General features: G+C 33.7%; 1 protein-coding gene across 1 annotated transcript in view; it reads left to right on the top strand.

Moving 5' to 3' along the window:
• Positions 1 to 3,467, top strand: part of LOC111050064 (transient receptor potential cation channel subfamily A member 1) — a 64,907-nt gene extending 61,440 nt beyond the window's left edge. Inside the window, exons 20-22 of the mRNA XM_039431366.1 lie at positions 473 to 632; positions 985 to 1,112; positions 1,991 to 3,467. Of these exons, the coding sequence (XP_039287300.1) occupies positions 473 to 632; positions 985 to 1,112; positions 1,991 to 2,149 (447 nt within the window). The 3' untranslated portion in view covers positions 2,150 to 3,467. The remainder of the gene's footprint in view (positions 1 to 472; positions 633 to 984; positions 1,113 to 1,990) is intronic.
• Positions 3,468 to 13,146: the final 9,679 nt, after the last annotated feature.

Below are 13,146 nucleotides of genomic sequence, written 5' to 3'. Positions count from 1 at the left end.
CACCTGTTATCTCTGTTATCACCACTGTTTTTGTGGTGTCAGGTGAAGAGATACACCCAAATTTAACAAGATACCGCGTATTATTTTGAAGAATGATTATAAGATTATATTTATTTATTTACATACAAAAATATGTGGAGGCAGACAGGTAAACTCCCAAAACTTGCCTTCTTCTCCTTAACAAAAGTTACACAATACTTTATGTTATAAAAATATATCAACTCAAAATAATATCAACTCATATGAATCTGGGTATCTAATTAAACGTTCTTGATGGAGTTTTCATTCATTATTTTCCACCGTCCATCTCTGAATAGTTTTCTTTTCTACTCATTTTTCTTGAGAAGGTCTCAAATGATTCATGTTAAAACGAAACTAAAATTCTGTGAAATCATTTCAAGTACCTATCACAATTTCACATCCACTTCTAGAAAATGACGTTACTTCAATCCATGTCTTCTTTTGTATTCAGGTTGTACTCCACACAGAATTGGAAAGGAAATTGCCACAAGTACTTCTGGAAAAGGTCGATAAAATGGAACTGATCGAATATCCGAATGAAACAAAAGGCAAACTTGGATTCCTTGATATGGTGATAAGGAAATGGCTTTGCAACCCATTCTCAGATGATGGTGAGTTTATCAAGGGCAACAAATTTCTCAAATTAACGATAAAAAATGAGCTACTGAATAAGAAACCTGAAAAAGAAATAAGTTAGTGCATAAGGCTTTTTGTAATTCTGTTGTTTCGCTGTGAAATTCAATCTTTTAAATAAAATTATATGTTTCATTCATACTCATTACTCTTCAATAACATTGATTCCAATAATCCATTCTCTCAAGATTTGTGAAGGATTTTCTTTAATATATTTGTAATTTCTCAGTCGGTTATTGTGTATAGTATTCCCGATTACCAACTTATGCTCAACATTATGGAGACTAAAGCACTATCAGTTGATGATTTTATTATTTCTCCTGACTTCAGGTTTGGAGATGGTACTCGAAAACAATGAAGACTACGTTTCTGGTGAACTGGAAAAAATGAAAACCAAATTGAAAACTATTTCGAAAAATCTCGAAGGTCAACAGGTGTTACTGCGCTTGATTATACAGGTAACAAGATCGAATTAATTATATATTTAGAATAATATCAAAAGTATTCTAGTACCACCGTAAAACATATAGCAAAATAAATAAATTGTATTCTTATTAAAGAGCTTTATAGTACCACGAGAAGCTTGGCAATAGTAAAGCCTAAACATTTTATTTTAAGCTCTCGGCATTATACTGTACTTCCACATGAGATATTAAATTTACCTTTTTTATTACTGAGTTGAAAAGTGCACCTTTGCTAACTTAGTGCACCAGCACTAAAAGAGCAGGAGGTTACACCTTTCTTCATTTACTCATTTTCCCTTCTCCATTTTTTATCATCAAAGAAACTAATATAAAATTGGTAATGTTCTGAATCATTTTATTTAATTTTTTCATCATATTATATAATCGTTGAAGTTAATAGCACACATGTCATATAAAGTTGATTACTATTCATATAATAGATAGTCAGGGAAACCTCCTTCTAATCGCATAGATTGATGTACTTTTCAGAATAATTTTCAGTCATTTCAGAGATGAACCAATTTCACTCAGAGATGGTGCCACCATCACCCGCCTCACCAATTTGCGTTCACTATAGCAATGGTTTACAAAATTCCCACGGCGTGGGTTGGAGTGGCGTGGATTAGCGTGGGTCTACTTTGCTGCGGGCCTAAATGAGGTTCCAAGAGACAGAACACCATTTTTCGGTCAACAGACCATGAAATAATATTGTTTAATATTTTCTTGAACATCGTCATACATTCAGTCAATCAATGTTTTTTCACATTTTCCTGAGTAGGCCTAATTCTACCAATAGAATTCATTATATCGTGATAGACTCGAGTTTATATTTGAATAATAATTCTTTTCTGTTTTTTCTTTCTCTTCAACAGAAAATGGAGATCAAAACAGAAGCAGATGAAGTGGACGAAGGAGTGTCACCGAAAGATTTGAAGCATATCGCCGGCATTAACACCAAGTGGACTTCACCCCGAGTTCGAAATAAGCTGCGCTCCGCTCTCAGCTTTTCAAAGGCCCAATCTCCCAAATGAAAGCAGTTGCCTCGAAGACCTCTCAACACAATTCTTTTGTAGTAATATTTTGATTTGAAAAACAGAAAATTTTTAATAATTTGAACAGGAAATAAAAGCCTATTTTAATTATTGATGAAACACTGAACTTGAGGTATTCTTAGGTCTATTGGATAGTAGATACTGTTTTAAACTTGTTTAAAGATTGAGTGTAATAGCATTATCGGCTGATGGAACTCCTCGGCAGGAGTGAAATGCATTCCACATTACTAACTAGAACAGTATTTTTGATTAAAATCATTATTTACTTTGAAACAAATGCCGTAGATTCGACAGAGTAATAATTATTATTTTAGATTATCTGACGTCATAATCTAGTACCAGTATCCATTCATCCAATTTAAATCCTGGGTTTTTACTGATTCATATTAATGACCATTTATTGGGATTTGAGAAGAGAAGCGTATTTGTAATCAAAATGACTAGATAATTTCATTTTCATTTATTTAATTCAGAATAATCTTGTTTATATAGAATAGTGTTTTCCATTTTTGGAATAATAGTGTATTTTACTAAATTAATTTCTCTGTTCTAATGTTCTATTTTATGAGATGTAACTCTTTCAAATTATTCGTTGAGGGACCAAGATTATCACATTGTTTGAGAGGATACCGTATTCAAAAATATATTCATGATTTCCAAAAAACTAAGTGGAGCTCATTTTTTTAAATGAGTGAATGGCTGCTGTAAGGGAAATGGATTAGTTACTAAAAGAGCGTGACATTGTCGATTGATATTAATAGGCTACGCTTACAAGAATATTAAGACACTATAGAAAACAGTTTAATATTGATTCAAAAGTGGAGCAAAGCGTTGCTTTGAATTCCAATATTATGAAAAAACGTTAATTTATTAAGATGAATGTTATTTGGATGGATAGTTTTATTGAAATATCAAGTATTATAAGAATTATATTCTTACAGTAGTTAGTAGCTCGTATACGTGTATTTAGTCATTAATTCTTAATAAAAATATAAAATATTCTTCATAAAAATATTATTGAAATGTAATTTAAATTATTCAAACAGCCCAGTATTTTTGTAATTGATGGAGATAGAAAATATAGATGGAACAAATATTGTCCACTATAAAAACTCAATTATTTATTATTATAAGAAGCTGTTATACTGCATTAGTTTGTAAGATAATGTTATCCATTTAAAAAGAAGGACCTAAAAATATGTGTTGCCTTTATGTAACGTAGAGCCAAATTATTAGAGAATTGGATGTGTAATATGTTGGATGTATTGTGGAAAATAAAATATTTGTATACTGATCATGATCTATGATTCTATTTGTTTTATTGAATTGTTGCTATACATGATAGATTCATGTGATTACGGATCGTGATTGTATGATAAGAGTGTAATCCTCTTACATCCAATCCAATTCAGCGATTGGCTCCGTGCTCGTGCTAACGATAATTATTAAGCTATCGCTAAGATTCTTCGCCTGCTAGCAGGTATTAGCTACCACCTACTCCTGTTGGAGGGTGATCACTTGAAGATTCGACTCTTCTAAATATGGTAATTTATTTTTGAAGTTGAAAAACCCGCTTCCCAGTGGCTTGGAACCCACTTCATCGTCTCATCGACACCCGTCTCACCCACTCTCAAGCCTAAACTCAAGTAGATATCACTTTCAGCACGAAAAAAATTGGAAAAATTCCATTTCTGAGCAGCAAATGATCAAGATCAGTACGGCTGTTAGTAGAAGAGCTACCACAGGAAGTTCTAATTATTGCATTTGAATGACAATCTAATATAATTTATAGTTGATTAGCCTATTTCCAGAATAATAAATAAGTTGGTAAAGGGAGTTGATAGAATTATTACTAGTAATCTTACGGTTCCAATAAGTTATCCAGGCAAGTTATTTTTCTCAGGCCACTCCCGTGTTTCAGATAGACACGTTATCACCATAGGTCCCGGCTGTCCAAAAACAGTCATTAGGTCATGTCAGAGGCCCTGAAATTGATCAGGTGCGAACTGAAAACTTTGACACCAGACCTCTGACCTAGCCAGGTCATTTGATAATATCATAATATCATTATAATTTGTAAGGTAACCTCTGTTTTGTAAACCTCTGTATTGAAATTCTAGAGAATCAAAATAGGAACATTAGAAATAAATAAAATCATGAATTAATGGAAAATCTATGAACGATATCGTTTTTTCAACAAACATCGTTTAAACAGCATCGTTTTTTCAATCTTTGATTCTTGAAGAATTATGAGGAAAAATACACATCTCTATTATTACTACCTATTTTGTCAATTTTTTAATCTACTTACATCCCAAAAAATAGTACGCAATAGGTATAATACGCAATATCTATTTTACCTTCAGAGAGCAATATATTTGAATTTTGAATATCAATACCATCTCCCGCGTTTTATGACTGGTTTGATACTCGATAGGTTGATGCTCTTGATACTTCATGTTCGATTATAACAAGATCGAATAACAAAGCTCGATAACTGTAATTCGAGAATTCTGTTTTTTTGTTTTTTCCCTAACCTATAAAATATCACATACACCAACCATTCAATTGTCTCTAGTGTAATCAACCACTTTTCATATTCAACTGTAGTAAAAACTTAATGTGAAATACGTGCGCAAAGCTCCTCTGTGCACTCAACAAACCATTCCAATAGTTATTTGTGCAACTAGTGCGCAAAGTGACAGTTTGCTGCACCGAAAGAAACGTTTAACGGAATGGTTTGTTGAGTGCAGCAGAGGAACTTTGCGCAAGTATTTCACATTAAGTTTTTCCTACAGTTACCATTGAATATGAAAAGTGGGTGATTATGGGTAAAATTGCCTGAAATCCATCAAATGTAAATCTGTGTAATTTTATTATTAATAAATAAAATAGAATGTAGTATGTGTGTTTGAATGGCTATGTGTGCTGTCAACTGCTGTCATCCACCACAGTCCACCCCATCAAGTTTAGTTTAGTATAGTTTAGTTTACTTGTTCGTCACAATTACTGAACTGCATTAAGGGAGCAACGATCCCGCAGTATATGACACGTCAAAATTTAATCTAATATCTACCATCCCTCCTATTTCAACACTACAGATCCCACATAACATACATCAATCAAACACTATTCAACAAGGAAGTCTGCTAACCTGTACGGACACAATACAATAAGGAATTCCCTGAGTGTTTTTTGAACTCCTTCAAGCCATCAATTTCTCTTATGTGAGATGGGATTGAATTAAATATTTTCATTCCCATATAAAACGGGCCACTCTCCAGCAGGCTTAGTCTGTGATGTGGGTAAACAAAACCTCTAAATCGAGTATTATGGGGATGACTCACCTGGTTCTCATCATACATTCGTCTATTTTTAAAAACGAAGATTGCTAAATCTAATATACAGGGTGTTTCAGAAGTAGTGTCGAGAATTTTAGGGTATTGTACCTGGATGCTAGGAGACTACAAATGTCATATTTGAAGTGTCCAAAACTCAGCGGTTATCCTTATAGCTGCCATTTTGTTTTTTTCACTTAAAAATTTTTATCTCAAGAACGAAATGTTGTATTGATCTGAAATTTGGCATGAATATTTATGCTATGAAGACTCAACTATAAAAAATAAAAAAAAATTTTTTCGTTGATATTTTTCAAAATGGCGGCCATTTTAAATTTTTGATGGCGAATATCTTGAAAACCGTCCATTTTACAGAAAATTTACAAGTGACAAAAAAGTTAGCAAATTTTTTCACAATTCCAATGATACCTAATTTATTAAGATTGGTCGAAGAATAACAGAGAAATTAATTTTTTTCGTACTGCATGCATGACCACTTTTCACCATTTAAAGATCAATATTAATTTTTTTTATAATTTCATGAAAACCGTTCTTATTACAGAAATATACAAGAATAACTTTCCTCCAATTTTATTTTACATTGAAAAATATTAATTTCACTCAAATCGGTTCACTGATACTAATGCAGCAATTGCTCAAAATGCCGTCCTTCAACTTGATTACACAGTCTGCACCTTCCAATCATGGACCGTCGAACTGCTATAAAAGCATTTTCATCATCTTGAATGGCACCTGCTGCAGCAACCACTCTTGCCACAAGGTCTTCTTCGTTTTCTACTGGCGTGCTGTAAACAAGGTCTTTCATATGGCCCCAGAAAAAAAAATCTAAAGGGTTGAGGTCAGGTGAACGTGCGGGCCACGGTACTGGTCCACCCCGCCCAATCCACCGCTGACGATAGGTCATGTTCAGAAAGTCCGTAACAACATTTCCGAAATGAGCAGGGGCACCATCATGTTGAAACCAAATATTATATCTGTTTGCAAGAGGCACATCTTCCAAAAGTTCTGGTAGTATGTCTCTTAAAAAAGTAATGTACGTGGGAGAATTCAGACGATTAGGAAGAATGTATGGTCCAATCACGCGATTACCTAAGATACCCGTCCAAACATTCAGCGAAAATCTATGCTGATAACCACGCACTTTGACCTCATGAGGATTGTCTAAGGCCCAGACGTGACTGTTGCGAGAGTTGAAGATTCCTTCTCTTGTAAAGCTGGACTCATCGGTAAATAACACATTTTCTAGAAAATTTGGTTGGATAATGTCTTGCTGAAGAAACCAACGGGCACAGTTTACTCTTGGCTCATAGTCGCGTTCAACCAATGAGTGAACTTTTTGAAAGCGGAAGGGGTGAAGTCTTTCCTTGTTTAGTACACGCCACACAGAAGAAGCACTTGAATTGATTTGCTTTGCAACTGCTCTCGTATTCGTTCTAGGATTGAAATCGAATTTCTGCAATACTTCCTCTTCAAAAGCAACATTTCGAACTGCTCGAGGCCTACCAGCAATTACCCTGTTCCGTTCAAATGAACCAACTTCTCTCAGCCGATTGTGAGTTCTTGTGAACACCTTGTCGGAAGGGAGACGGCGGTTTGGAAATGCAGCTGCATACATTCTTCTTGCTTCGGTCGCATTGCCAAGAGCTGCTCCATACATGAAGTGAATATCGGTGTACTCCAGCGAACTAAATTCCATTACAATAATTAAATATTTGTGTAGAAGCAACGTAAGAAAATATTGAAACTGGAAATTTAAGATAGAAATAAGACCTAGGAAACGTGAGACTAAGAAATAGGAAGCACTACATCTGGTTCTTTACTTTTAATGAAACAACAATACTTTTACAAGACAAACATTATCATCTGAAAACCATTGTAAAATCATCTGTTTGCCCATATGGAGCCATACCGAGTTTCAAAGCTTCATCTTAAATACATCTGGAATTAAAAAATTAATATTGATCTTTAAATGGTGAAAAGTGGTCATGCATGCAGTACGAAAAAAATTAATTTCTCTGTTATTCTTCGACCAATCTTAATAAATTAGGTATCATTGGAATCGTGAAAAAATTTGCTAACTTTTTTGTTTCTTGTAAAGTTTCTGTAAAATGGACGGTTTTTGAGATATTCGCCATCAAAAATTTAAAATGGCCGCCATTTTGAAAAATTTCAACGAAAAATTTTTTTTCTATTTTTTATAGTTGAGTCTTCATAGCATAAATATTCATGCCAAATTTCAGATCAATACAACATTTCGTTCTTGAGATAAAAATTTTTAAGTGAAAAAAACAAAATGGCAGCTATAAGGATAACCGCTGAGTTTTGGACACTTCAAATATGACATTTGTAGTCTCCTAGCATCCAGGTACAATACCCTAAAATTCTCGACACTACTTCTGAAACACCCTGTATAAATAGCAGGAGCCGTCAGCAATCTCTTTTCTTTAAAATAAGGTCTGCAAGAGCGCATTGTATTAATCTTATAAATTATCCTATTGGCTTTCTTCTGCAGTATGAATATTCCATTATTCTCTATACTTTTTCCCCAAAAAATAACTCCATATCTCATAACTGACAGAAAATAAGCATGATATACAAAAAGAACAGTTTTTTCACTCCCTACTCTAGCCATTACTCTTAATGCAAACAAGGCTCTATTCAATTTACCAGTGACATGAGAAATATGAAGCTTCCACTTCGAATGACTCTCCATCATCAGACCCAAGAATGTCGTGGAATCAGAAGTTTCAACTCTACTTTGCGTATTCAAGTTTATTCCAAAACTTTTATAGTCTCTGCTGAAGGGAATTACTTTAGTTTTTTTTTTTGCAGTTCAAACTAAGACTATTCTGAACAAACCACGAATCTAATTCAGCAAGACACCTCTCAGCCTCTCTTATCAAACATTCACTGTTCCTACTGGTGATTAAAGCTGTAGTGTCGTCCGCAAAAAGAGAGAGTTTAAAATTGACGTGACTCTCGATGTCATTAACATAGACCAGGTATAAGAGGGGACCCAATATTGAACCCTGCGGTACTCCCTGAGACATAGGTAACCAAGAAGAGCTGCATGTTTCATTACCAACAGATATTGACACTCTATGGAACCTCCCCGATAAATATGACTGGAACCATGAGTATTCTTTCCCATTTACACCATAATATTTCAATTTGTGCAATAGAAGATCATGTTGAACATTATCAAAAGCTCCCGACAAGTCACAGAAAATACCCAGAGCCTGTTCAGAGTCATCCCTAGCCTTAAGTGTCCCCTGGTTAATTCCGAAAACAGCATCTTCAATGGATCTGCCCTTTCTAAATCCAAACTGTGACTTGCAAAAAAGAGAGGATTTTTCAAAAAAATTATTGAGCTGAGTATGAGAAGCCCGTTCAAAGATTCTTAGAATGTGCACCACCACACTATACCACAGTTACCAACTTAATTTTGATTTTGCTGCACTGGTGCTCCATAAATAACCTACTAACTATTTTGCGTTGCCATGTTGCAAATCTGGAGTGCAGGTAAAATTTTCCTGCACTAGAGCGGAAAAGTGATTCTTTGAGTTCTGTAATCAGTGCAGCAATGGCCACTTTTCAATGTAACTGTAGGGAAATCTATGAACGATATCGTTTTTTCAACAAACATCGTTTAAACAGCATCGTTTTTTCAATCTTTGATTCTTGAAGAATTATGAGGAAAAATACACATCTCTATTATTACTACCCCAGGTAGCACAGAAACGTTGAAATAACGTTAGAAACACGTAATACCTTAACGTTGAAAAGACGTTTAAATTCAACGTTGAAAACACGAGAAAATGTCCGCCGTTTCCACATTATTTTCAACGTTGAATAATAGTTGAAAAAACATTGTAACAACCATTATTTTCAACTATAAATAGATGTTGAAAGCACGTCGTGACAACCATTATTTTCAACCATAAATAGACGTTGAAAGCACGTTGTGACAACCATTATTTTCAACTATAAATAGACGTTGAATTAGCCATACTTTTGAACCGGTACCTTATCAATTACATGGCAATATTTCTAAAATCATTTGAAAAGAGATGAAAATACGAAATCATATTTCCATTTATTTACATATGATTTCATGTAACAGAAATATTACCCTGCAATGCGGTACATTGGTAAGTTGACATTAAAAACACACAATAAAAACCATATTCATCTCTTTTCTGTATAGGGCTACTTTTTATAGAAATAGAAAGGAAAATAAAAATCTCAGTATCCTTTTTGAATTATTTAATCACTATTATTAATCATTATTTAAATGATTCAAAAAGGATACTGAGATTTTTATTTTTCTTTCTATTTCCATATTACTTCAATTTTGATCCACAAAAATAGTATGATGAAAGGTTGTTTAAAGAACTAAGATGGTTACAACCAAATTACCATGGTAATTTAATATACTCTGCCAAGCTCAAAAACATTTTATGTCTGTAAGAAACATAAATTAAAACCATTATTTCAAGAATTCAGCAGTTGTTTAAAAATCTTGAATTTTTAGTATGATAATTTTATCTGTGGTGAGCAAAAATAGCTCAATTCTTTCTAGCAAATAATATAGATCATCTAAATTTTTACTTGACATTTATGCCAGGTTTAAACTATGCCAATTGGCAAAACAATAATAATTGTCAATTAGTTTTTATTTAGCTATGCCTAGATGATGGTTCTAGAATTAAAAGATTCAATTGATACTTTACACCAGCTATAAATTTCAGAAGACAATATTATTGTCTTGTCAATTGGCATCGTATAAACCGCCTACATTTTAGTTTTCAGGTATGATGATAGTTTGTGATTTATGCAATAGAGAAACAAATATTGTATTACAGTGTTTCAATAGAAAGGGACTTTCAAAATAGCTTTCCACTTTCATTTCATAATACTTTTTAATTACCGACGAAATTAGATTGTTTTTTTCTCCACTGAAAATACTCTGACTGTCGCATATTTTAGCCAATCCTTAATAGCGTCTTCAATTTGGGTCTCAATGCCCACAGTCGACCCACAAGATTTTTTGATAGAATCTGAAACATAAGGTAATATAAATTTTAATAAGAAATTCTATAATATGAAGGCAGATGAAATTTTGCCACCACATAGGAGTTATTATTTGATACAGATGTTGCATGGTTAAAAGGGAATTGCTTTTAACAACAAGTACAGAAATTTTTCTCAAGTGCACATCTAATAATGTGCGAGGTGATGACTGTTTTTTAGATAAAAATAGTCCATTACTATACAATAGTCAGATGAGAAAGTCACGCCAGCTGTTCGTTCAAACATTCAAAAGAACTAAGAATAAAGTAAGAATATTGGGTTTCCAAATTTTGTAGCATAGACGAATTTTAACTTGAAATACTCCTCTTTCATTAGGCCTATAGAAGTAAACAAATAAGGCTCTATATAAAATGTATTTTTTAGATTTATGAGTAAAATTTAATAGTTACTGTAGGTACATACTTAGTTTTATGAAAAAAACAGTTGTATCCCGATATTTCAACCATTTTTTATTGGCCTACTAAATTTTGTAAACCTAGACCAAAAGTTTAAAATCACAATGAAATTAATCAAAAATATCCTTGACATATATGGGTTGTAAACATGCATGAATTAATTGAAAATTTAATTTAAAATGAACAAGTTTAAGCTAAATTTCGTCACCATGGAATGACAATATTTGGAAAATGTTAATATTTATGAGCTGAACTCCGGACACCCGTTTTCAATTTCTTGGATCACCGAGTTAATTACTGAACTTGTTAAAAGCAATCACTTTGATGTTAAGTGATTTTATATTATATTAAGTTCAGTGTTATTATATCAAGTTCGATGGAATTTCTCAACACAAGCAGTCCTGTGACAAAAACAATACATAGATAGCATAATGAAAATATTTGTGGAGGAATCAAAGTAATAGTAATTTATTTGGAAGTTAAGTAGTAGGCTACATGTAAAATACTTAAAACCAAGCTTATTGTATTATATTAATTTTTAATAATTATATTAAATTAGAGCCCTCTAATTTAAAACATAATATAACTTACCTAACCCTAACCTCAAATGTAAACATAATTAATATGTTCAACACACAATATTTGTTTTGAAGTTTAGACAATAATTCACCAAACAATCTCATCTTTTAAATAAGAATAATAAATTAAATAAACTTACCAAGTCAAAGTGGAATAGGTAGACTCTTCTAAAAGAGTTCACAGCTTTCATCAACGTGATGAGAATTCAAACAAGAAATGGCGTTGATCAGTCGATCGTCGTTGATAGATCCGTTTTTGTGTAAGGACTACTGTAGCGCTGTGAGTGGTGGAATTGGAAGCTCGTTTTCAACATGTTTTCAACATGTTTTCAACGATAGATCAACCGTTGAAAACAACGTTGCATTTAAAACGTTGAAAAATTCAACAGCTAACGGCTATTCAACCTCAACAACCAAATTTCAACGTTGGAAACACGTAGGTGTGCTACCTGGGACCTATTTTGTCAATTTTTTAATCTATTTTTTCTTCTTCTTCACGTGCCTGCTCCGTTTCGGATGTTGGCGATCATAATGGCTATCCTGATCTTGTTGACGGCACTACGGAACAGCTCTGCAGATGACTGGTGAAACCATAGCCTCAGATTTGCCAGCCATGAAATTCTCCTTCTGCCAGGTCCCCTTTTTCCGTTGATTTTTCCTTGAAGGATCTCTTGCAGAAGTCTGTATCTTGAGCTATTCCTCATAATGTGGCCGAGGTATTGGAGTTTTCTACTTTTAATGGTATTCAGGAGCTCCGGTTCTTTATTCATTCTCCTTAGAACCTCTTGATTAGTAACTTTTTGCGTCCAGGATATTTTCAGCATTCTTCTGTACAGCCAGAGTTCAAAGCTTCAATCTTTACCATTGTTTCTTTTGTGAGGGTCCATGCTTCTACCCCATACAACAGAACGGAGAACACATAGCAACGCAATAGTCTCAATTTAGTTAATAGAGTAAGGTCTTGACTCTTGTACACCTTACTCAATTTATTGAAGACAACTCTTGCTTATCTATGCGGCATCTTATCTCTTGTGTGTTATTCCATTTCTTATTGATGATGGTACCCAGGTAGTTATAGTGTGAGACTCTTTCTATTGCATCTCGATTAACAAACAATTGTACTCCACCTACATTCTCCTTGCTTATTACCATGAGCTTTGTCTTATTAGTGTTGATTTCTAAACCATATTGCGAACTCTTTTCCACCACTCTGTCCATCAACTGTTGCAGATGACCTTCAATGGAGTTAGCAAACACAATAGTGTCATCTGCATACCGTATGTTGTTCAATCTTTTGCCATTCACTGATATTCCTTCATCTTGATCTTCCAGTGCCTCTCCAAATATACGCTCCGAATACAGATTGAAAATGATGGGCGACAAGATACATCCTTGTCTAACACCTTGCAAGATTTTCACCTCCTCTGTCTGCTCATCTCCCACCCTCATAACTGCTGTCTGGTTCCAGTACAAATTGATGATGATGTTCAGGTCTCTTGAGTCAATGCCACTGTCTCTGAGCACTTCTATCATTTTATCATGCTGGACAC

This window comes from Nilaparvata lugens, chromosome 6 (assembly GCF_014356525.2).
Source record: "Nilaparvata lugens isolate BPH chromosome 6, ASM1435652v1, whole genome shotgun sequence".
NCBI lineage: Eukaryota > Metazoa > Arthropoda > Insecta > Hemiptera > Delphacidae > Nilaparvata > Nilaparvata lugens.
Note: the sequence above shows the minus strand (reverse complement) of the source record. Positions and strands in the feature narration are given on the sequence as shown.